The 26,108-nt window shown below is 37.9% G+C and overlaps 1 protein-coding gene across 15 annotated transcripts in view; it reads left to right on the top strand.

The window, feature by feature from the left end:
- PTPRM (protein tyrosine phosphatase receptor type M) overlaps positions 1 to 26,108 on the top strand; it is a 717,223-nt gene that overhangs the window by 165,678 nt on the left and 525,437 nt on the right. For 14 of the 15 annotated variants that reach the window (XM_039523703.1, XM_039523700.1, XM_039523699.1 and 11 more), the window contains exon 2: positions 15,938 to 16,060. In XM_039523703.1, coding sequence (XP_039379637.1) covers positions 15,938 to 16,060 — 123 coding nt within the window. Of the gene's footprint in view, positions 1 to 14,812; positions 14,862 to 15,937; positions 16,061 to 26,108 lie in introns of those variants that run through there. The other variant, XM_039523694.1, reaches the window with a different exon arrangement.

The following is a 26,108-nucleotide window of genomic DNA, read 5'->3' as shown; positions in this document are numbered from 1 at the left end:
AGCACTGTAGGGGGTGATTGAGCATCGAGCACACTTGTGGTTTTTAGCTTGAGGAGTTTAAAGATGAAGATATCTGTTTTAAAAGCTGATCTGGCAGATGAAGAGGAATACTGCCAGGTTTCTCACTGAAATACCTTATATATGTATTGTGACAGGGTCAGGCCAGATGCTTACAGGAGAGTGATAGAAGCAGATATATTAGCCTCAGATTAAGCAGGTCCCTTTTCCCTGGGTAAGAACAATCAGGAACTTACTGGAACCAGTTAAGGCAGGCAGGCTAATTAGGTCACTTGGAGCCAATTAAGAAGCTGCTAGAATCCATTAAGACAGGCAGACTAATCAGGACACCTGGTTTAAAAAGGACCTCACTGCAGTCAGTGAGGGGTGTGCGAGGAGCTGGGAGCAAGAGGCGTGCAAGAAGCTGAAAGTGAGTAGGCGTACTGCCGGAGAACTGAGGAGTACAAGCATTACCAGACATCAGGAGGAAGGTCCTGTGGTGAGGATAAAGAAGGTGTTGGGAGGAGGCCATGGGGAAGTAGCCCAGGGAGTTGTAGCTGTCACGCAACTGTTACAGGAGACACTGCAGACAGCTGCAATCCACAGGGCCCTGTACTGGAACCCGGAGTAGAGGGCGGGCCTGGGTTACCCCCATACCCCCAACTCCCTATTTGATATAAGAGGAGTTGATCTGGACTGTGGGTTCCCACCGGAGGGGAAGGTGTCTTTCATTTGACTTTATACACCTCATTACATTTTGGACGCAGTTACATTCTATAGTGTTGAATTTACTTACTTAGGAGCTGAAAAAGAACAAAGTTTTTGTTTCACTTCATAATCATTCACATGACTGATGGATGGCAGGAGAGAGATCACTTGATCATAGCCTGTTAGGTTCGCTCCCTCTGGGGCACCTGGCATTGGCCGCTGTCGGCAGACAGGATACTGGGCTGCATGGACCTTTGGTCTGATCCAGTATGACCATTCTTATGTTCTTATGTTCACTTGTACATTGTAAGCCTTTTCTATATGGCTTTAATAGTTCTTTTGATCCCAAAGGGCCAGCCACACACCCAGGTGAGTATATAACTCAGATCTTATCGAATAATCACTCTGTTGCCAATCCTTTAGTATCTAAAATCTAAAGGTTTATTTATAAAAAGAAAGAAAGGTGAGAGTTAAAATTGGTTAAAGGAATCAAATGTATACAACAATTGCAAAGTTTTTGGTTCAGGCTTGTAGCTGCTGGCTTAAGTCAAGTCTCTGGTTGCTTCCAAATCATTGGATGGTCCTCAATCCCTTGGTTAGAATGCTCCCATTAGTATAAATCCATAGTCCAGAAGTTTGACCAGGAAAGAGGCAAAATGGAGGTGTTTCCATAGCTTCTGCCATGTGGAGGGAAGTCGATTGTTTCAAACAAAGCTTTCAGCACAGCTAGTGGAAAATTACAGGTAAAAGATGGAGTTTGGAGTCGCATAGAAAAGTCACATGTCCATGCATGATTTCACTTAGGGCTTGTCTACACTGACAATTAACAGTACTGCAACTTTCTTGCTCAGGGGTGTAAAAAACCACACCCCTGAGTGCATCAAGTTGTAGCGCTGTAAAGCGCCAATGTAAACAGTGCCCCAGCCCTGGGAGCTATGCCCCTTGTTGAGGTGGGTTTTTTACACTCTCCCAGCACTGCGCTGCGACCACACAAAGCATGTTAAAGCGCTGCTGCGGCAGCGCTTTATGTTGCCAGTGTAAACTAGCCCTAAGTCACAGAAGAAGCCATTACCTCTACCCCAGACAGAATATTCATAGGACACTCCATTCAGTGTAGATGGGTGTTGTTCACTGTGAGTTGTGTCCTTTTAATGAGCCACTTAACTTGAATAGTTCCTTCACAATGTGCTGGCTAAACACCTTGTTAGTGTTTCCCAGAAGCAAACTCTTTAGAAATACAGGTACATAGTTAATATTCATAACTTTACAAAAATGATACAGACATGCAAATAGCATAATCATATTCAGTGAATCATAACCTTTCCATAGACATCTTACATGCCACATTTTGTACAGAATTTGTTGCAATTATATAAGTGGTAGTAGCAACAATGGGCTACACAGTCATAGTTTAATCAGATAATGCCACAAGCTGCTAAAGTTAGACCTTTTTAAATCAGCAGGTCCAGATAATTTGCATCCAGGAGGGTTGGGTTTTTTTGTTTTGTTTTTTAATATCTGGCTCAGGAGTTCACTGTACTGTTAATGTTTTTTTCAATGTGTCTTGGAACACTAGGGAAGTTCCAGAAGACTGAAAGAAACTTCTGTTTTGCCAGTATTTAAAAAGGGCAAATGGGATGACCGGGATAATTGAGCCTGGCAGTCTGATACTGATTCTTGGTGAGATAGTGGAGTGGCTGATATGTTACTCAATTAATAATAAATTAAAGGAGGATAATATTAATGTCAATCAAAGTGCATTTTTGGAAAATAGATCTCAAACTAACTTGATTTTTTTTAATGAGATTACAAGTGTGGTTGATAAAGGTGATAGTGTTGATGTAATATACTTAGACTTCTGTAAGGCATTTGATTTGGTAGCACGACATTTTGTTTAAATATTGGAAAGACATTAAATGAATTAAAAGTTGGTTAACTGTTAGATCTTAAAATGTAGTTGTAAACAGGGAATCGTCAGAGCATGTGTGTTTTATCCTTGGGTTCCTGCGGTGGTTCTTGGCCCTAGACTGTTTAATATTGTTGTTAATGACCTGGAAGAAAACAAAATAATCACTGAAAGTTTGCAGGTTACACAAAAATTGGGGGACTTGGTAAATAATGAAGAGGATAGGTCACTGACACAGGGCTATCTTGGTAAGCTGGGCCAACTAAAAATGTGTTTTAATACAGCTAAATGTATACATTTAAGAACAAAGAATGTAGGCCTACATAAAGGGGGGGGGAGACTGTATCCTGGGAAGTAGTGACTCAAAAATATTTTGGTGGATAATGAGATGCGCTCCCAGGGGGATCTCGAGTAGGAGTATAGGAGTATAGAGGATATTTTACCTCTGTGACACTGGTGTGACTGCTTTTGGAATACTGTGTCCAGTTCTGGTATTCTAGTGTTCACAGTTCAAGAAGGATGTTGATAAATTGGAGAGGGTTCAGAGAAGAACCACGAGAATGATTAAAGGATTTGAAATCATGCCTTGTAGTGATGGAGTCAGGGAGCTCAATCTATTTATCTTAACAAAGAAGGTTAAAGGGTGACATGGTTACAGTCTGTAAGTATCTGCATGGGGAACAAATATTTAATAATGGGCTCTTCAATCTAGCAGAGAAAGTTATAACATGATCTAATGGCTAGAAATTGAATCTAGACAAATTCAGACTGGAAATAAGGTGTAAATTTTCAATGAGAGCAATTACCCATTGGAGCAACTCACCAAGACCGTAGCAGATTCTCTATCATTTAAAAATTGTCAATCAAGGTTGGCTGTTTTTAAAAAATATCTGCTCTAGGAATTATTTTGGGGATTTCTATGGCGTGTGCTACACAGGAGGTCAGACTAGATCATCAGCTCTGGCCTTGGAATCTATGAATCCATAAATGAGCAAAACATGCATGTTTACACACATGATTTACCAACTTAGCCTAACATTTCTCCAATTGTAATAAATGGGAGAAGAGATCAGCACTAACCACATCATTTTCCTCTCTTTTCCTGTTTGTTTGTTAAAGTGAGATAAGTCATACACAATTGATGGAGTAGGAAGTAGCATTATCCAGTGGATAGATTTCCAGCTTGGAAATCTAGGTTCTATTCTTGGCACTGCCATTGACTCATTCTGTTATTTTTTGTCAAGACACTTAATTTCCCTGCACCTCAACTTTGTACATCTGGGGTAAGATTTACCCGTCTTCATAAAGCACTTTGAGCTCTATTGATGGAGAGCTGTATAAGTGCTAAATATTAGACAACTCAATGATAATTATTATATCAAGACTTCCCCTAAAAGTGGGAGGATGAATTATGTACTTCTGATAATAGCTTACGTATGTGTGCATGAACAACTTGCTTTTTTCATATATTACCTCCTGGAATTTGGTTGAGGAAGTTGGGTTTTCCAGGAAGCGAATGAATGAGCAGGTTTATGGGATGAGCTGGAGAGCATGATCCCTGATTTAGTGAATGACTAAATGCACATGGAGGGAACCCTGTTTTATTGAGAACTACTAGCCTAGAACTACTATGCACATAGTCCCCTAGCAAAGAAAAATAAGTCGTTCCTCGGGATTGAAGCTAAAGTATCACTGAAATGCATGTGTATATATAAATATAAATAGCAGGAATGTGTAGTTCTTGAATTCATGGAGTTATGCATCAAAAAGGTTTTATATGGGGTTTCATTGTTCTTGGTCACTTTATTGAAACCAGATATTTAGGATCATCTTCTTGAGAAAATCCTTTCAAAGGAATCGTATAAGATCAGAGTCTTCTGTTGGATTTCTCGATTTGTATAAGGCTTTTTCCCCCTCCCCAATGGCAGAATATCTTTTAAGGTGTGAATTCTATTTTGAAGACATTGCGTATTCCTCCTCCAGTTATTTGTAGCTTAGTGTTTTTGGTCTAAGCAATTGAAGCAATTTATGAAAGAGCTTTTGGTATCTGAAATATGGCATTGTCATTTATATGTAACAAACAAGATACAAAGCATAAGGAAGTTTGACTTTGATGTAATAATTTTGTAGAATTTTTTATCAGAACTGAATATTTTTGTAGTTTGGGACAATTCCAAAATACATGTTGATCACTTGCCTCCAGTTTGACCCTCCTATGCATGATTGATTTTTTTTTTTAGTTGCCTATCTGTATAGAGAGGTTTGTTTGTATCTATTTATCAAATTTGAAAGCTGATCTGCACCGCCCACCCCAGCATTCTAATTGCATGACATATCTGAGCATATTAACCTTTTACACAGCTTTCAGTCTTTGGCAATACAGAGGGGATTGGTTCCCGATGGGCTTCTTTGATAGTTATTTCCTTTGTAGTAAAGCATTTGCTAGTATAGAATTTCTACTGTAGGTGTCATTTCTGGCAGACGGTGTGAGGCTTTGATCACCATTTCTTCTCCTTGTTGTTCGTTTTGATTATTTCAGTTTGTATGTTCTTTGTTTATGTATGTTCCTGCTGTGCTTTTTCTTTCCTTGTTTTTATTAGTCTCAATGAGTTTCTTCTTTTACATTTGTTGTGTATATTTTATATATAAACTTAAGTTGTTTGCAGATCAATTTGTTTGACAGAGTATAACTTTTACAACTTTTAAAGTAGTATTAGTTACGCTATATAAACAAGTAAAATAATTAAAATGATATAAAAAGGAATAAAATCCTAAAAGGCTATGGTGGCTTTTGTTTTGTACCAATAACTTATCTTTGTTAATATTAACTTGTAATTTTATTAAAAACCCACATGCTTATTTTAATAGCTAACATGATACCTTTCATACTATTAATCTATAAAACTCTGAATAGATGCTGCGAACATCTGTTTTGATAATTCTTTCAATACTAGGAAAAAACCCTATAAAGTTCTTTATGGATTTGAGGATCTGTCTGTTTGCTTTGGTGCATGTTCTGAAAAACCCTTCATGGCTGACTACTTAATGGAGGATAGGTCTATCAATGGCTATTAGCCACGATGGTCATGGAACAACTCAATGCTCTGGTGTTCCTAAACCTCTGACTTCCAGAAGCTTGGACTGGATATCAGACAATGGATTGCTCAATAAATTGCCCAATTCTGTTCATTCCCTCTGAAGCATCTGGCACCAGCCACTGTCAGAGGACAGGATACTGGGCTAGACAGATCATTGGTCTGACCCAATATAGCCATTCTTGTGGCTGTAATATATAGTTATTACACACACAAAATTGTCAAAACAACTTAATAATTAAGGCTGAAAAGTCAAGCACTCAAAGTTGGGCAATCCAGAATGAAGGTTGCCTGTATGCAACCTTAATTTGGCATTCTTGTGCATAGGCATTCTGAGACATTCTTGAATTATATGATTGCATATTATTTTCCCCACAATAATTCTGCCTCATTCAGTGCACAGAGCTCACTTAGTGAGGAGCCATTCATCATTTCCTTTATTCTCATTGTTCAGTGCATGGCCCCGTGCCTTATGTACAGCACAGTATTCAAACCATCTCTGGAGAGGGAGGCTATATCTACATAGCCCCATATTTCAGACTGCAGGGGTCTGAATTGCACTTGTGGGCTGCACTGTAACTCCCCCATGTGGGCACTGTGAGCACCAACAAAAGGTAGCTAGTTCACATTAACATAGTACTCTTTGTAAACATTGTGGGGGGGGAGGGAGGGTTCAGTGCAGCATGTGACCATGCGCCACAATTCAAAACCCCTTGAGCCTGAACTGTGGGGCTGTGTAGACAAGCCCTAAATTAATAATTTCATTATGGGTTTTTCTGTGGCACGCATCACTACAATATCTGAGTACTTCACAGACCTAAATTAATTTATCTTTGCAACACCCTTGTGAGGTGGGGGGGTATTATCATTTTACAGATAGCAAGCTCAGACCCAGAGATTAAGGTCAAAAGTTTCCACTAATTTTGAGTGCTCAATTTGAGATCAGGTTTTTCAGAGTACTTATTATATAGCACTGCATATGTTCAAGGCAGAGCTCTCACTGAGCTCAGCGGCAGCTGTGAGTGCTCAGCACTTCTGCAAATCAGACTCTAAGGTATCAAGGCACCCCGAAAGAGGAACACACAATTAGTGACCACCTCTGGAAAGTTTGGTTTAAGTGACTTGCCTAGCATCACACGGGAACTCTGTGGCAGAGGAATGAATAGAAACCAGTTTTCCTGAACAGCATACAACTGTCTTAATCATGAAACCACCCTTTTTCCTTCCTGCAATCCCTTACCTCATTCACTGCATGCCTTCCAACTTGTGCAACAAATGAGGAAGGGAGTCCTGCATAGAAATAGCCTCCTTTACTACACAGCTCTGATTCATCACCAGAGTAGATTCATCCTTTGATCTGAGTGAGGCAGGAGTCATGTGGAAAAAAATGCATGCACACAAGAGGGCCAAATTAAGATTGCGCAGGCAATCTGGCAGTTTCTAAAGTAAGAGTTCTACTTTGCAATCTTAATAATGTTCTTTTAACTAGTTCATGTATAATAATTTCCTAGGTGTGTGGTTTTTTTAAAGCAAACTAACTAATTTCATCATGGGGTATCATATTGACACCCACATAGTTCATAAGAAGGGACGGAAACATTTGATTTACCAAACTGACTTCTACCCCTTGAGATTATAGTATAACTGATAGCAGAAGTAGGTTGTTATCCTGTATATAGACCAACATTAGAGGGTGATGAAATACTTCACCAATGGGGTTTATAAATATTTGCTGATAGCAGGGGAATGGAGAGACTCAGGAATTTTAGTTTCCTTTTCCAGACACTGGAAAAATATTTGTGCAGTGGGCATAGACCAGGGGTAGGCAACCTATGGCATGCGTGCTAAAGGCGGCACGTGAGCTGATTTTCACTGGCACTCTCACTGCCTGGGTCCTGGCCACTGGTCTGGGGGGGTTCTGCATTTTAATTTAATTTTAAATTAAGCTTCTTAAACTTTTTAGTGACCTTATTTACTTTACATACAACAATAGTTTAATTACGTATTATAGACTTATAGAAAGCGACCTTCTAAAAACGTTGAAATGTATTACTGGCACGCAAACCTTAAATTAGAGTGAATAAATGAAGACTCGGCACACCACTTCCGAAAGGTTGCTGACCCCTGGCATAGACTCTTCTGCCTGTTTGCACCAAGTCTGGCCCCTTCTGTCCTGCTCCAATCCGTTCTGTCATGTCTTGTCCCTTTTCCACTCCTGGCTCTTTGTCCCAATCCCATTCTCCTGGCCTCCCCTAATCCATAGGTTTCTTGTCCCAATCTCTTTGCCCAGTCAATCCTAGTCTCCCCCTCTGGGTTTCGTCTGAGTCCCAATCCCTCTTCCCCCGACCCCAATTCCCAGTCTTCATGCCCAGCTAGTTGCTGTTCCCCCTTCCTGGCTTGCCTGTCTCCCATTTCCTTCTCCTCACTGGCTCTCAGGCCTAGTTTCCCTGCCCAGGTTTCTCACCCAATCTTCCCCGAACCCTTTCTTTGGCTCCACCCAGTCTCCATCATTCCTGGCTCTTTGTCCCAGCCTCACTACATTCATTGTTCCAGTCAACTCCATTACCTCCCCCGGGTCTATTCTTTGTCCAGTCTGCATTTGAATCAAACAGCTTCTTCTCCCATGCTGCCTGGATGCCAGCATGAGTCATTAAGAGCACAGGCTCTCTATTCTCAGTTCTGGGGCCTAGCCCATCCTGCCCAGGACATCCATTACAGGGAAAGGCCATTATAGGCAAAGGCCAGCTTCAGCCCTGGGCTGGAGCATGGCAATTGCACTGTGGGGAAGGTGCATTCAATCTGGTCAGCACTAGGAGCTGAGAGCATACTTGGTGGATTGGTAGCATGGCACATGCAGAGTCCAGTCGGCAGATGTGAGGAGATGAAGTATGCTTAGTGAGGGTGCAGTCTTCATGAGTTTTAGCAACTAAAAATCTGTGAAGTCTCTGAGCATGTGCAAATGGATTTTTTTTTTTTGAGTGTTATAGTAACTTGAACAAATTTGGGTAGATTTTCACAGGGGCTTTCTAGTTGGTTCGAACATTGCTGAAATATGCTGTTCCTTAGTTGAAATGTTTTGCAAAGACATATTGGTTTTGACAACATTTTGAAAGGGGTGGAGGGTGGGAGAACAGACAGAACGGCAACAAATGTTTGGTGAAAATTCTGGGTTGATTTTGAAGTGTCATCAAAACTTTTTGACTGTCTTTAATGAAACATCAAAATTGGATTCTCCACTCCACCAGCCACTATGTGAAGCTCCCAAAACCTTTCTAAGCCCCAGAACAAGCCTGTGCCCACACTCGCCCACCCATACACCTCAGTGCAACTCCCTAGCATATCCCAGCTGTGAAAGTTCTCCCACACCCCTCAGGACAAAACTTTCCACATCAACAACTGCATCCCAGGCTGATAAAACCCTTCCATGCTCCTACGACAGCTTCCCCCCCCCCCACACCTTTGTCAAAACCATTCCTGTACACATGCAAACCTACACGTACACAATACGACGAATAGTGTCCCAATTTTCATTTGAAAAATCTCTCTGCCCCCCCTCCCCTATATCCACATTATTCACTCACTATTAATCTAGAAGTAATCAGGCTTTTATTTTATGCAACAGATTTCTTTTCAGAGTCTATAACCAGTAATTTATATTAGAGTATTGTTAACAACTCTGGACATTAGCCCAATATTGCAAATTGAAGTCTTTGCATATTTTGAAATCCCAAAATAGAGGTAGTTAGTTAGTTTCAAAAAGGATTGCTGCACAAAATGTTTATAAGGATTTTTTAATATATGTACTTCATTGCAGACATGTTACAGTTGTATTGACACATTTGAGGTGGTTGCAGTTTGTTGTAAAGTCTTAATGTAATTTTTTTAAAATATGTTATAACAGGTTGAATTCAACCTGGGTGTAAGTGGACATAAGTTCTGTGTGGTAAATGGTGTTCCAGCCACTTTGGCCCAACATGTATAAATGTGTATCCTCAGATTGTTGTGAAAAATCTTGCATAATATGTATAACACTGTCATAAAACACTTTCTTATGCAAATCAAAAAAAAGTTTGTTGTGACAATTATCTGTGAACTAAGACATCTGGAAAGTCCTTTTAACTTGATAGGCTATAATAGCACTGAAGGAATAGTTCTATATTGTTTTGTCAAGAATCTGCATACAAAGGACTTTCCAAGTAAGTCAGTAAGCCATATGCCTAAATACAAAAGTCTGTTGAAAATTGCCCATTCGCCTAGCCTTATTAGGACAATCTAAGTGCGATCACTGTCTTTGCAAATTTGACTAATGACTGCGGGGCCTCCAGCAGGGGCTGCAAAGGCAGGGGGCACCCCATCACAGATAGGATTCCCTTCCCCTCTGCCCCTCCTCCCCCCAAAAAAGGTCCACTGGCCTTGCGCGCCTGTCATTGAGGAAAGAGGAGTTGCTTCCTCTCCCCATTACCAAAAGCCACCAATACCTCATTGGTGCTAAAAGCTCAAATTGCTTCCCATGTCTTCTCTTCTGCCAAAAGCCCCAAATATCTTTGAACTAGCAGTTAAAACCTTTATCCTCTCCCAACATCTCTTACAGTGTAGTTATGTTTCAACAACACAACCATCTGTGCCACATTAAACACTGAAAATTTGAGGACAACAAAATGTAAATTAAAATTAATATCAACTAGGACATAAATAATGCTTTGCTTGTATTATTCATGTTCATGTTTAATTCAGTAAACTCAAACTGAGTTTACCTGTTTCTGCCACAGAATTTTCTATTTGCTTTTCATAGAAGTGCTGCAGAAACCCAGAGGGCCTTACAGTGAAAATTGGATTTAATTTGTCACAGAGTGTTTGGGTTCTTGGTTATGGTGCATTGTGTTAGCCTGCATACATTTCCCTGGCAAAGCAACTATCATTTAAATCTGATACTCCTAGCCATAACATGTCCCGTTACCCTTACATTTTGTAGCATATATTTGGATAAAACACCACAAAGAGGTCTGATATCCCTGTGGTATGTAAACACAGCAGGAACAAGGCAAAGTGTCTGGCTCAACTCTGAATTTCTTTTTTTTGTTGAGTTGTCATACTCCCAACCTGAATGCCTTTTTAACATTCAAAATTATATATCCTTCCATATAATAAGCCTAATGTAAAATAAATACCTTGAAAAAACTTAATTCTTGTTGGAAAAAATGAAGTCAGTAATAGCTTTCATTTTATCTTAACTTTCTGGCTGAATCCAACAATGTATTCAAGATCTGCAGTAAATTAGCCATGTAAAAACAGAACATTTTTTCTCAAGAAATAGAGTTCTACAGTTGCACAGTGGCATAAAGTGAACTGGATGCAACACTACAATTACTGAGGACAATTTTATTCATTCTGAATGCCACAGCTTTTAATATCTATAAGAAACAATAAACCCTTTGTCCATTAATTTTTTCTCAAGAATCCACAAATTTGTATAAAAGCAGTGCAAACCAGAGAACCTTAATGAAACAGACACATCCTATTTTCTTTAAAATATTTCATTAAGTCTAGAAATAGTACTTTTAAAATATAGTTCAGCTTGTGGACATTTTAATACCAGGGTAACATGGGAAAATTGCTTTGCTTGGTTAAATTATGTAACTTTAAAAATAAGCAGGGGGCAAGGATAGCTCAGTGGTTTGAGCATTGGTCTGCTAAACCCAGGGTTGTGAGTTCAATCTTTGAGAGGGCCACTTAGGGGCAAAAATCAGTACCTGGTCCTGCTAGTGAAGGCAGGGGGCTGGACTCAATGACCTTTCAGGGTCCCTTCCAGTTCTATGAGATAGGTATATCTCTATAGTGTTTATGCAGTGCTCAGTGTCACTAAATGTGATGTGATTAAAGTTAGGATGCATTTTATACACCTTTGTCACTTTTGTCAATTAAATTCAGAAGTGAAAACATGATTTAGAGAAGGTGATGTAGTCTGTATTTTAATTGTTAAAATAAACTCAGTTAAATTGAATAATGATTTTAAGTAAAATATATCAAACATTTGTAGCTGAGCGTTAACAATCCTCTAATTTGTTGGTTGCAAGTGTTTTTCTAGAATAGTGGAAGAGACATGAGGAACTAAGGTTGTTTGGGAATATTGATGCATATTTTTCCTTGTTGTCTTGTCTATATCATGTACAATTAACTGAACATCAGTGCAGAAGGAAAGCATTCAGTCTTCATTTTGTGCAGATAGATACCAAGTATAGTAATAGCATTGTGCCAAAACAGGGAGTAGAAAGATGGAGAGCTTGACTAGAAATGAGTGTAAAGATATTATTGTCAGCTGTTTTTGACCTATTTATGAACAGCTTTGCCACATTTCTAACTAAATTATATGTGAATATCAGAATTACCTGCAAACAAATAAAAGCCATTCAGACTGACATGGTTCTTGATTGTCAATATTTTGTGTTCTCATTCAGTTATGCTCTCCATTTGTTTCTCAAATATTTTCAGTTTTTAGTTCAGCCTATGAAAGTTCCCCTGCACCCAGTATACGTATCTGACACACAGTTTTTTTTAATCTACAAAACACTTTCTAATAAGTCAAATTTTGTCTAACTCAATTTATTAATCTGTCTTAGCCTCTGCATTGGTTTGCAGCCGGTAACATGGGTTGATATCTATGCTATTAAGGATCTTGTGTACTTCAGTCAGTTCAGTTGTCTTCTTAGCCTAGCCTTAAATAGTTAGGTATCTCCAGTGTGATAATTTGGTCACTGTGGCAGGGTAGAATGTAAAAGTTCATATTAAGTCTTCCTCTTACATATAGTCCATGTGTGAAGATTAGATTAATTTAACTTTTAAAAGAGCTAAATATATATAAGGTGATGACTGTCAAGTGTTTGATGGATATAAATGCCAAAGATGGAGAGCAGTTATTTGGGGGAACACATGTGGTCAGTAATAGGAAAAAAACTATACAAATTATCAGACTTCCTGATGTATGACTTTTCAATAGTTTAACAAGAGAAATGAGGGAAAACAGTAGAAATGCTGTGGTGAGAAATGCTCCTGCATTGGCAGAGGGAGATGGCCTGGATGGACTTGTAGGTCTTTCCCATCTTCTTCAATTCTGTTTATCTATATTTATGTGAACTTCATAACTGGAGAGAAGGGGAGAAACATCTAATGGCCATATAAAATTCACAAAAGTTTCACTTTCACAAGTATTGGACTTTGTAGGAGTTCTGTTCTTATCCTGGGTTTAGGAAGAACGGACATTTTTATGTACCATTTCAATTCATAAAGACCTTTTCATAATGGAGAGAATTAAATTGATACACCATACGTTTTTCAACTGTAAATCCTAATGTAGTGCTAACTTTTTATTTGGTCATATGTATTCTTCCAGGATTTACTTTGTAAATCATCCCTTGAACCATCCCCTGGCTTTTCTCTGGATCCCTTTTTCTGAGAGACATTCCCTATAAAAATTCATGCATATTTTCTCTTCAGACAGTGAAATGCAAGATCAAGTCTGCTTTGCTCTGTGTCTGAAACTAGGCACCTAGACTAAATTTACTACATCAAGTAATATTTATGCAAACATTGGAGCATATATCTTGCAGATGACTGCATAATAGTTTAAACCTTCCCACCAAAATTGTTACAGATGTCGCTTCATATGCTTTAAACAAATCTGTTTTATTTCTGAATTTGATAAACTTGGTAAGAGTGATGACTTAAATCTGTTGTCAAGGTGAACGATTGAGTTTCATGCTGCAAGTTCTTTAATGAGTTTTTTGGTCCCAATGGAATATCTAATTGAGACTCTGTACTCCTAAAAGTGATACAGAAAGATAGTGTCCATTGGTGTTAATTTCCCTGGCATACCTAGAGCTAATGAATAAGACTCTTCTACATAGCATGGTTTAGAACAGTGTAGGTTGACCTATGCCTCTGAACTAGGGAATACACAGTATGTTAAGTGAGATTCACAATAAAAGGAAAACAGATGGCAGTATTTAGGGGAGGGGAGGGAAGAGATGCTTTATTGACCGTTCATTAATGAAAAATTAATTTTATAGTTGTCTCATTTCTCAGTTATGAGCCAGCTAGGGTAACCAGATGTCCCGATTTTATAGGGACAGTCTCGATATTCAGGGCTTTTTCTTATATAGGCTCCTATTACCCCCTACCCCCTGTCCCGATGTTTCACACTTGCTGTCTGGTCACCTTAGAGCCAGCAGTATGTAATAGGAAGGCAGTAATACACATAGGCTCTTCTTGTGGGTTGTGGTAAGACTGTTTTGCTTATATTTTGGTTATTTTATCCATAACTCATTTATTTCCTTATAAAGTATTTTGGAAACTCTTTAGTCATGGATTTCATAATATTGTAGGCACAATTTAGGGTCTTTTTAAGGTTTTGTATCTATATTTTGTTTGAAGCTCCCTTTTCAGTGAAGCTTGGCAAATTTAGGTCTTTTATGTCTGTGCAGACTGGTCTCAAAATTGAGGGACAGCCCCGAAGTTTAGTTTCATATGAACAAGTGCATCACCTGTTTTAATGTGGACTGAAGTATGCATGACTCGGGCTGTATTTTTCCCCCACAAAGTTTCATTTTCATGGAGTAAAATGACAGACGTCAGGGGGCAAGATAGCATTTTATAAACACATTTTAGTGACCTTAATGGACAGAACTATGTTAAGAATGCTTACACACCTGAGAAAAGAAACAAAGAATTTCCATTTCCGTTTGTGGTTGCTGGACCCTTACTATGTTCATAATGTATTCTCTAGGAGGTTGAGGAGTGAAACAGTACTATTAACAAAATAAAGCTCTAGCAACTATAAAAGTAAGCAGACATTCTAGATTTTCTTTCGTCGTTATGATTGATATTTTATTTTCCTCTGCTCTGCCTTTGAATGGTCTAGTCCCCTTGTCATAAACAGATAGTTAAGGGTTAAAGTCTCTTTTACCTGTAAAGGGTTAACAAGCTCAGTAACCTGATGAACACCTGACCAGAGGACCAATCAAGGGACAGGATAATTTCAAATCCCTGTGGAGGGACAGCTTTGTCTGTGTTCTTTGTTTGAGTTGTGTGCTCTCTTTGGATCTAAGAGAGGCCAGACATGTCTCCAAGTTCTCCTGGAGTATTTCCTACTATCCAGTATAGTGAGTATTAGTTAAAAAGGCGGATTAGTCTTTTGAGTTGCTTTCTATATTTGCAATTGTGTGTTTGCTGAAGGAATTCTTTATTTCTGTTTGCTGTTACTTTGATTATGCTGAGGAGGAGGGAGGGGAAGTCTCTCCAGTTTTTATAAGTTAGACCCTGTATTTTTGCATCCTGGTAATACAGAGAGAGTGTACTTTTTTTTCTTTCTTTAATAAAATCTTTTCTTTTTAGAACTTGATTGATTTCTTCCCTTGTTTGGATTTTCAGGGGAAGGGGAGGGGGAAAAGTGAATCCCTCTTTGAATGATTCAAGGAGTTTGAATCAGGTATCTCTCCTAAGCACTAGGAGTGGGGAGGAGGGAAATGGTTTGTTTCCCTTTGTGTTGAGATTCAAGGTGTTTGGATCTGTGTTCCCCAGGGGAAGTTTTTGGGGGAACAGGGAGTGTGTCAGACACTTAAAACTTGACTGGTGGCAGGGAGAACCAGATCTAAGCTAGGATTTTAGTTTAGAGGAGTCCATGCAGGTCCCCATCTTGTGAACGCTAAAGTTCGAAGTGGGGAATAAACCTATGACACCCCTGAAACAAGGATCCTGCTCTGATGACTGGACAACTGAGGAGGAAGGGAAGGAAAACACAGAAACAGTACTGTTTCTTTTTGGAGATTTTTTTGTTTTCTTCTCCCTTCTTCCCTGCTTGCTCTCAAAGATGTGATCTTCGGGTTCAGGTCTGTTGGCTCCTGCCAGTGCTCAGTGCTGAAGGCATGTGCCCTCAGATTGTTTTTGATTTGCATACTTGGAGTTCTCTTCTACTCTTTTTTTTTTTTTGTACTGGACAACCAAATAGTAAGTGAATCATTGACTGAAATTCTAAATTTCTTTTTTGTGCCCTCTGAGATTAGTTTTCCACAGCAAAAAGTCTGTTTCCTATTTTCTGTGAATATGAAATAGTCATATGATTATTTATTCTAAGAAAAACTCAAATTCAGTTTGGTATCCAAATGATTCTGAAAGGAACTAGAATTCATCTGATATTTGCTTGCTTGATTTAATTTGTACCTGTGCATTTATTTTACAGGAGGTTGTTCCTTTGATGAGCCATTTAGCTCCTGTGGATATAGTCAATCTGATGATGATGATCTTAACTGGGACCAGGTGAACACACTGTTAAAGCCCTCATCTGATCCATGGATGCCATCAGGTTTGTTTTCAGTTGAAACTCCTTTTCTTTCATTTTAGCTTGTAGCACTGTGTGACAGTGCTATTGATAGAACATTGCTTTATCTAAATCTTATTGCAATTGTAGTACTTAGCTCTTCAAAATGATTTGGTTAACTGTGCAAAATGAAATTATATTTTATGGTTAAAACTGTAGGCAAAAGGTTTCAAACTTTGATACCTGTAATTAGGGAAGAGAGAAGGAAACTTGAATGAAGGAATAAAAATTAATATAGTAGTAGTAGTGGAGAGAAATCTTTTAAAAAAGAATATTCAAAGGGGAAAAAAATCTTGGAGGGAAAACAAATGGTTTTAATATATTTTTTAAACAAACTGAAAGGTAATACAAACTGTTTTGAAGGGCAACACTCAAAAAAGACTAAATAAGGGGCCAGATGCAGAACTTTGTTCAGTATTTTGCTTATTATATGTGCTGTATGCACACAGTATTTAAAAAGCATTTTGATTGTGGTATCTCATGAAGGCAATGTGCTGTGGCACAATGGGACCAAATTTCACAGCCACAATCCCTAGATTCCAATGCAATATTTATTTTATTCTATTTCCATGAAATGCTCTTTTGCCTGTATCTCCTACCCCACATGTAAGCATTCAGACTTGTGCCTCAGGGTTGAAAATATTCATGGATATAAAATTAATTACTGATTATTTTCAAGGATGCCCTCCTGTGGGTCCCAACTGTACTCCCTGACTGCCAACTCCTGTGATGTTGTCTGGGTAGCTTTTATATACCGAGACTTCATGTGGTGATTGCTATCCACCTTCGAATGCCAAAAATAAAAACATCACCTCCTGAGTGCAGTGGTTTTTAACAGTACAGCACTTCCTCTGCATTAATGAACAGCACCAGCTATTATATATTACCCTCACACTATATTAAGAAAATTATTTCTATTTTAAATATACCCAGATGGTTTGATAGCCTTACAGACTATTGTTGTTGTTTCATTAATGTCCAGATAATTTAGTGCCATAACGTCCCAGTACTATACCTTAGGGGTTTGCTTGAAATCCCATTAATCGTCTTCTCTTTATAAGAATAAGAAAATGCTATTAAAGTGTATTTTTAAAAATACATAAAAACTATTAGAAGCAATCACTGCATGAGCATACATAATAGTCCTTTAGTACACACATCTGTTGTTCAAAGACCCCTTCTTCAACCTATCATAATAATTCTGCCAACTAAGTGATATAAAAGGAGAGTTTAGGTTCTAATCGACACTGCTGATTCTTAGTAAGTTTATAGCAGTAGTTGTCTAATGAATTTAATTGGCCAGACCACTTTGTCAAAGAGAATTATCTCATGGGTCCTAACCTCCCATTGAACATTACAGTTCTGCCCTGCTTGGTTCCAATGTTTCATTCAGTGTGACAATGGATGTGTAAAGTATGTGCTGACTTTTGGTTATCTACCGTGTACCCTTCCCTAAATACGTCCTCAGAGCTCACCAAATACGTGGGGGCATGGAAAATACTATCCACCAGAGAGCAGGGGGTTGTTGGATGAAGAGAAGAGAGTAGGAAGGGCTGGAGAAATTTGAGGGGCAGATGTAAGTGATAGTGTTATACTCTGAGATAGAAATGCACATGGCTGGTTGGGGGGAAGAGGAGAAACATCCTTAGGAATCTTGCAAAAACCTGGGATTTTGGATCTACAGCAGTTATATGGACCTTCTTCCTAGAAAACAAGAAGCAGGGAAAGCCAAGGTGTTCTCTGGATATATATCTGTCACTGCCAGTCATGTATTATTATGGACAGAATCAGATCTGGTGTTGACACTTGCACTGAAATGCCTTTCCACTTTCCATTCAGTTTCCTAGGTCTAAATTAGAACTCTTTAAAACAAATGCTCCTGTTGACTGATTGACTACTGGGATTTGACCTTCGTGTTAGAGTTCATCATGCTTGTTTAAGGATATTTTAGAAGATTCCTTATAAAGTTGGACCTTGTCCTCTAGCCCTGCCACTTGCTATATAAATTTTCTGGAGCATTTCATTAATGAATAGTACAATTTCTCAAACAGGTGCTAATGCAAAGGAATCAATATCTTAATACTTGAATTGCTTTCAGTACAAACCATATCTTGTTGTCCTCAGAGTCGTCATGGTGCTAACAGTTCAGTGTCTATTTGAGGGTTTCTCGTCAACTCTCCCTCTTTCTGTTCGTGTAAGTTTCCCCAATTTGGGGGTATTTAGAACACCTCAGACGGGTTTTTGCTCTACTACAATTTGATGAATGTACTTTTCAAGGTGCTCAGTTTCCAAGGATGATCTAGTTAATGTAGGTAGTGTTATTGTTAGAGAAAGGAAAATGACTTGTATGTAATATAATTTATCATATGTCACTTGACTTGATTCTTTGTCCTCCTGCCTTCCTGTCAGAGTGGGAGGTGAAAATCCTTGATGTGTTAACTTCCTGGTTATCTAGTTACATGGATATTTAATTTGGGAATAAATTATATTTGAGAGATTAGGGAGCTCTTTTCTCTCCATTCAGAAAGGAAGTGAAATGTTCTTGGAGTTCTGGACAAGAACATGGACAATTGCTCTCTGGAAAGGACATACATACTGATGCTTCGAAAGGTCAAAAACCCCTTTGAGAGCAGAGGAATTTTCATTTGCCAAACAATAAAGGCAACAGATTCAAGGGCAGAGATCCAGTCAAGTAGTATCAATTTTTTCTCGTCACTTGGTGTAGACATTTTTTTCTTTTCTTCTTGTTCAAATAGTTTTCTTGACAATTTTAATTAGTTTTCAGTTAGCCTTGAACAATGAGTTATGCGAAACATTTAAAAAAATTGATTTGAAGTAGTTTGTCAGCAGTTTCTGAGCTACATATTTTAGAAAAACTAATTTCTGATGGTAATGAATAGAACTTGTTAGATTAATGGTTTGTGGGGAATTCTTGGCTTTCACAGCAAAAAGCTTTATGCAACAGTATTAAAATACTAGACTAAAACAAGTACACTCAGTTCAGTAGTCCCTTGGCAACAGCAAAATTAATGTATGTGACATGGCTAATTTTAGGCAGTATGCTTCAATGAGTGAGTTGATGTCAAAATATAACATTTCATATTAATTAGGTGGCAGTGGGGGGAAGCACACCATTTAGTTCTTGAATTGGGTATTTGATTTATTTTACTCCACAGAGACTATTAAAGATTACGATAGCTCTACTTCAAATAGATAGCTGTGTTAGCTTTAAGCAGTAAATTATTTAAATAGGACCAAAAATAAGAAGTATTATATTGCAAAAAAAGAGGATTTTTAGAATTCCTAATATTTACCAAAATTCTTTTGTCAGATTTACAGTGTTTGTAACATCTTTCTGAACTGTATTAAAAATAAAAGCTGGAATAAAATGTGTTTTTACAACACTTCGCACAAAATGGGGTGCTAATCTTAATTGGGGCCTTGGCATGCTACTGCCATAACATAAATAATGAATTAATTGTTACTAAAAGAAGTAGGAGCATTCAGTGTCCTGTTTTATTTGGAAACTATCATCAATTTACTATAGGTGTTAATCTGAAAATGGATAGAACAGACCAAGAAAGGAATGAAATTTGTGCATTTATACACAAAATCATATGGCCTGAATATTTGCTAAGCCTCTACCATCTGTTTAAAGTGTTACGAGTCAAGCGTACAAGGAGTCAGCTGGAATAAGCAGATAGTTTAGTAACTTATTTCAGAAAAGATGTTGTTCACAGGATGAAGATAAAATCATTTAAACTGTAAATTTGACTTCACAATTACATCATCTTATTCCTGCACTTGAAAATGCTATACCAGTGGTAGCCATTCCTTCTCTCTAACCCTCCATCTCTCTCCTCACATTCTTACTTTATGAACTTTTATCTTTTATAAATGATATTAGAAAACCAGATTTGATTAACATAGATGTAACTACTGAATATTATACTAACTGCATAGCCCGACTGAATTCCTGCCCCTTGTTACTTTGACATAATGGCATGCATGCCTTACTGAAAATTATACAAACGATTAAATCCTGTTATAGCTGCAGGAAAACGTATGAAGATTATAAGAAATTATTTTGGACCAGTGATCAATATCTGACCTCTTACTAGCAGACTGGGTTAGGAGCCGAGTTTTTGTTTTAGGTTAGTTGTCCCTTGGCTGGGATTCCTGCTAATATGGTCCCTAGAGATGCCACCTCCTTCCCCCCCCGCCCCTTCAATGTGTTTGTACCATATAATGAAATAATATTCTTTCTTCTACAGCCTTTCTTCATCCAATTACAGTCTGCTCTCTGCCTGATCTCAGGCTCCATTCCCCTTTCCACACCCGTTTACTCCTTTTCTCTCTGTTGCTTGTGTTCTGTTTCTGTCTCTCACATTCTAGCATTCCCTTTGTACCCGTACCCGTCCCATCCTGCCCCCCCCCCACACACACCATGCACACCTTTGCTGATGTCCTGCCAAATGCATCATGGAGCCTCAGTGTTCTGAAGATAGCTGCTTGCTCCAAACTCATTATCTCTGGAGTTTCCTCAGAGGAGCCCCAGAGTGGCATCATAATAATTCTAATACTTGGCCACTTTATGGTGCTTTACATTATTGTCAAAGCAGAGTACAGAGATTCTTGAATCATCACATGCCCCTGATATGCATAGGAATGTATATAATACATGAGATTTGTAAAGAGCAGCTGGCCCTGCAATTATGAAACCTCACAATGACGCTTGGTGGGTGGCCAGAAAAGTAGGGAGGGGGAGGCAGAACTTGGATTAGGAAGAGAGAAGAATAGAAGAGGAGAGAGCAATGTAGCTGAATGGATAAAGAATGAGAAAAAGTTAGGATGTAGGCTGGAGTTGGGGAATCTGTGTCAATGAGCTGACTGTACTCAGAGGACAGGAAGCAGGATCAGTTTCTAGATCACAGGATTGAGAAGGAATTAGATAGGGATCTGGAGAAAAAGGTTGGATGAAAGAGAATATTCAGATGGCTCAGATAAGAATCTAAAGTTGTTCAGGCTCTTCTGAATCAAATAATGTTCCCCTATTATCAGTTTACATGCTGCAGATGTGACTCTTCTCACTGATTGTGTTGTAGTGATAAATGTAAGTGAGAAATAGAAATATTACCAATAGTGTGCTTATGTGTTTTGGAACTTCCTGCGTATAATTTTCACTAGTGTTCTTGTAATAAAATACTTAATTCAGTTGTGTGCCCTCCTTTCTGCTTCACAGTCCTTCCTCAGTTAATTTCCAAAGTGTAGTGGAATCATTTCTCTTATCTGCGGCAGCAGTCTGATGTCGATGAAAGAATGTCATTGAATTCACAGAGTAACTGACCCCTCATTCTGTTGTGATTTCGATTGTTCAAGATCAGTTGTAAATCATGCAGTCACAGGCTACCTTTTGGATACTCAAAAGGTGTTCTAAGTTTAACTACCTTCATGCTATTCATGAATGTGGTATTGGTCAAATTTTGGGGGAGGAATTTTGTCTGTACCGTGTGAGATGAAAAATATGTGATTTACATAGTTATATTTGTTTTTGGATGAGGCTATGCTTATTTGCATCATGTATACTTAGCACTGCTGAATGCATAACAATACACATACAATTCATTGGCAAATTCACATAATGTTTGATGCAAATGATTATTTTAAGTAAGTGGCCTGTTAATATACAGCTAGCTGATATTCCATACAATGAGAAAGTGATTACATTGTCTTTAATATTAAGGACCTTTAAGTGGTTGAAGTTAAAAATAAATATTTTTGTGTAATTGTATGTCAGAATGTCATTATCGCTCTCTGGAAGGTGGATAAATCCAATAGAAATCAATTGATTAGCCTACTATTTTAAATCCAAATAGTGTCTAACCATAAAATGGTTATGATACTTTGCTTTGATTACAAGAGCAGTGTTTTAGCATTTAATATATTTTCTCAGTAGGTTTTGTTTTGTTTTCCTATTTAGCAGCAATGTTCCTGCTTCATTTAAATTTTTGTAGCATAGGATTATATATCACTCTCTTATGGTGAGCTGTTTCTCCTAAGTAACGCTAAATAGCTATGTTCTGAGGTTTGTTCAAATGTTATCTACAGAAAATGTAAATTAACATCAAAAGGTGGGATTTGCATGTGCCACATTCTCTTTGTTTAAAATTCCATGACAAATAAAATGTAACTTTAACATTTTACAACACTGGAAAATGAAGCGTATTATTCTGCACGAGTGGTACCAATGCAAGCTTTCCTGTATAGCCTCAAACGGGTGCCTTTCTAACACCCAGAAAGTAGTTCACTTTACGTATTTAGTCAATTTTTGGAGCCTCTGCTGAGACTGCCAATAAGGGTGCCACTAACAGTGGCTGAATTTGTCATGTGATGACTGTAGCCTGATTTAGGGTGTCCTGATAATATTAATTTGGATAATATGGGAATTTAGTTTATTAATATTATTTTATTTGATATTAATAATAACATTAATAATAATTATTAATATTAATTAGTATGGGTTTAGGCTCGCCAATCTGTTTGATCAGAAGATAAAAGTTCTTGTCCTGAATCAGGCTCCACAGAATTTATAAAGGACCCTCAGGGGTATGACAGGAAGCTCACACTGAGACAGATATTGATTTTAATAAAAAGTCTTTAAGGCTATAATAGTAAGTAAAATGGTAAAATACTCAAGGGTTACAAAGTTACAATTGCATTTCTGCTATTCAAAAGATACGTATGAGAATATAGTATTATATGCAACAAATCCTTGATTAATATACTCACACTCTTCCTTGATAACCTGGTGGTAAGAGACACAGGACCAGCCTTGCAGTTTGGGTTTCTCAATTCTTGAGTGAGGGATGCAGTGCTTAGAAAATGCTAAGAACTGTTAAAGATGACTAGAGTTTACTTGATTATCTTAAACTTAAATCAAAACCTAATAAACAAACTAAGAATAAAACTTAGGGAAACCAAGCTTAGCCTAGTTCCCTTGAAACTTAAAGTTTAAGAAGAACAAGTATAACCTACAAATAGTAGGAATCCTCGTAGATAGAGTGGAAGAAGTGAGAGAGAAATGGAGATAGCGAGAAATGGAGTGCATGAGGAAGAGAAATGGAGATCTAAAGCTAGTAAGAAAATGGAGATACTCTATTGAGGTGGTTACCTCTTTTATAGGGCAAATGCCGGACCTCCTTCCTCTTATGCCCAAATTTCATTCCTCACACACAGAAATGTTAGGGTACACTTACCCCATAGGCTAGTATGTATGTGCATATTGATGACAGGTATGTATGCACATCAGTCTCTTATGGGGTACTTGTTAAGTCTGTGGGAAAACCCCCCTATGCCATTCGTCATTGTCTATCAGTCTAAATAAAAGATCATAGACATAGGCGTGGGTACTCATCTATTTAGATAACAAGATATAGGTCAACTTTGCTTTCTGAATAAAAGATATTAATATAGATATGCTAACTTTGGTTTAGCTTAACATACAGGATATGGCTTGTAGGTCTCTTGCATTACAGTCAAACTTACTTTAATATAAATCTATAAACCTGTTACAATAAACCAAATACTTAAACTATAAGAAAAGACACACACACACACACACACACACACACACACACACACACACACACACACACACACACAAAATATATAAAAGCAAGCAGATTAGTCCTATAGGCTACAGACACACGAGTCATGAAGTATTATTTTTGTGACCCTATCCAACACCTTCCCGTTGTTTCCTCATTTACCTGAGGCTTGTCTACAATATAATTTGTAACCTGCTCAGGCCAGGGACGTTGTCTGTCTGTTCTTGGAGGTTTCTAGCATAACTTTGGTCATTGTACAAATAATTTAATATTAAAAGCAGTCACCCTTATTCTCATGGGGTGCGGGTGAAGGGGGGGGGAACCATTACAGAGATGACCAAATTTTTCTTTTCTGAACAGTCCACTTCCCTTGGCTATACATTTGGGGGTTTTTTTGTTTTGTTTTTCCAAATTGTACAAATTCTGTTGAACTTGTATAATATGCTGGTGTAACTAGCCCAGTTCAGGGGAAATTGGTATCCTCAATTATTTTCTCTTTTGTAACATTTGCTAAAAGTTGCTTGTGGCTAGAGCACAGAAGAGTTCATGTTTCACTCTGAATCATAGGGTAATAGATTAGTTCCCTTCATCTGCAGGGCTGAGATGCGATGGTGATATGTAGGGCTGCCAAGTGATTAAAAAAATTAATTGCAATTAATCACATGATTAATCCCACTGCTAAACAATAATAAAATACCAAAAATAAAATATTAAATATTTTTGGATGTTTTCTCCTTTTTCAAACATTGATTTCAATTACAACACATAATACAAAGTGTACAATGCTCATTTTATATTTATTTTTTATTACAAGTATTTGCACTGTAAAAAAACAAAGGAAATAGTATTTTTCAATTCACCTAATACAAGTACTGTAGTGCCATCTCTTTATCATGAAAGTTGAACTTACAAATGTAGAATTATGTACAAAAAAACTGCATTCAAAAATAAAAACGTAAAATTTTAGTGCATGTAGATACGCTCAGTCCTACTTCTTGTTCAGCCAATCGCTCAGACAAACAAGTTTGATGACACTTGCAGGAGATAATGCTGCCCGCTTCTTCTTTACAATGTCACGTGAAAGTGAGAACAGGTGTTCTCATGGCACTGTTGTAGCTGGCGTCGCAAGATATTTGTGCCAGATGTGCTAAAGATTCAAATGTCCCTTCACGCTTCAACCACCATTCCAGGGCATGTGCGACCATGCTAATGACAGGTTCTGCTCAATAACAGTCCAAAGCAGTGCGGACCGACGCATGTTCATTTTCATCATCTGAGTCAGATGCCACCAGCAGAAGGTTGATTTTCTTTTTTGGTGGTTCGGGTTCTGTAGTTTCTGCATTGTAGTGTTGCTCTTTTAAAACTTCTGAAAGCATGGTCCACACCTCGTCCCTCTGAGATTTTGGAAGGCACTTCAGATTCTTAAATCTTGGGTCGAGTGCTGTAGCTATTTTTAGAAATCTCACATTGGTACCTTCTTTGTGTTTTGTCAAATCTGCAGTGAAAGTGTGCTGGGTCATCATCCAAGACTGCTCTAACATGAAATATATGGCAGAATGCAGATAAAACAGAGCAGGAGGCATGCAGTTCTCCCCCAAAGAGTTCAGTCAGAAATTTAATTAACGCATTATTTTTTGAATGAGCGTCATCAGCATGGAAGCATGTCCTTTGGAATGGTGGCTGAAGCACAAAGGGGCATATGAATGTTTAGCATATCTGGCATGTAAATACCTTGCAATGTTGGCTACAAAAGTGCCATGCAAATGCCTGTTCTCACTTTCTGGTGACATTGTAAATAAGTGGGCAGTATTATCTCCTCAGCGATTGGCTGAACAAGAAGTAGGACTGAGTGGGCTTGTAGACTCTGAAGTTGTACATTGTTTTGTTTTTGAGTGGAGTTATATAACAAAAATAATCTACATTTGTAAGTTGCGTTTTCAGGACAAAGAGATTGCACTACAGTACTTGTATGAGGTGAAGTGAAATATACAATTTCTTTTGTTTATCATTTTACAGTGGAAATATTTATAATAAAAACAAACACTTGGATTTCTATTACAATGCAGAATACATTATATGTGCAAATGCATAAAACCATCCAAAATATTTAATAAATTTCAATTGGTTTTCTATTGTTCAAAAGTGCAATTAAAATTGCGATTAATCGTGATTAAGTTTTTTAATCGCAATTAATTTTTTTGAGTTAATTGTGGGCGTTAACTGCAATTACTCGACAGCCCTAGTGATAAGTGTTACATAAGCTAGAGATATTATCCAGCAGATTGAAGCAATGGTGTTGATTCTTTTCTCAATTTAATGAATATAATTTAGGAGTTGCCCCATTGAAATCAATGGAGTTATCCCGGTGTAAATGAGAGGAGAATCAGGCCCAGTGTGTAGTTCTTTTATATTTGTCATGTAGAGCA

Source organism: Mauremys reevesii, linkage group 2 (genome assembly GCF_016161935.1).
Source record: "Mauremys reevesii isolate NIE-2019 linkage group 2, ASM1616193v1, whole genome shotgun sequence".
NCBI lineage: Eukaryota > Metazoa > Chordata > Testudines > Geoemydidae > Mauremys > Mauremys reevesii.
The sequence above is the reverse complement of the archived record's forward strand: the minus strand, read 5'-3'. Positions and strand labels throughout refer to the sequence as shown.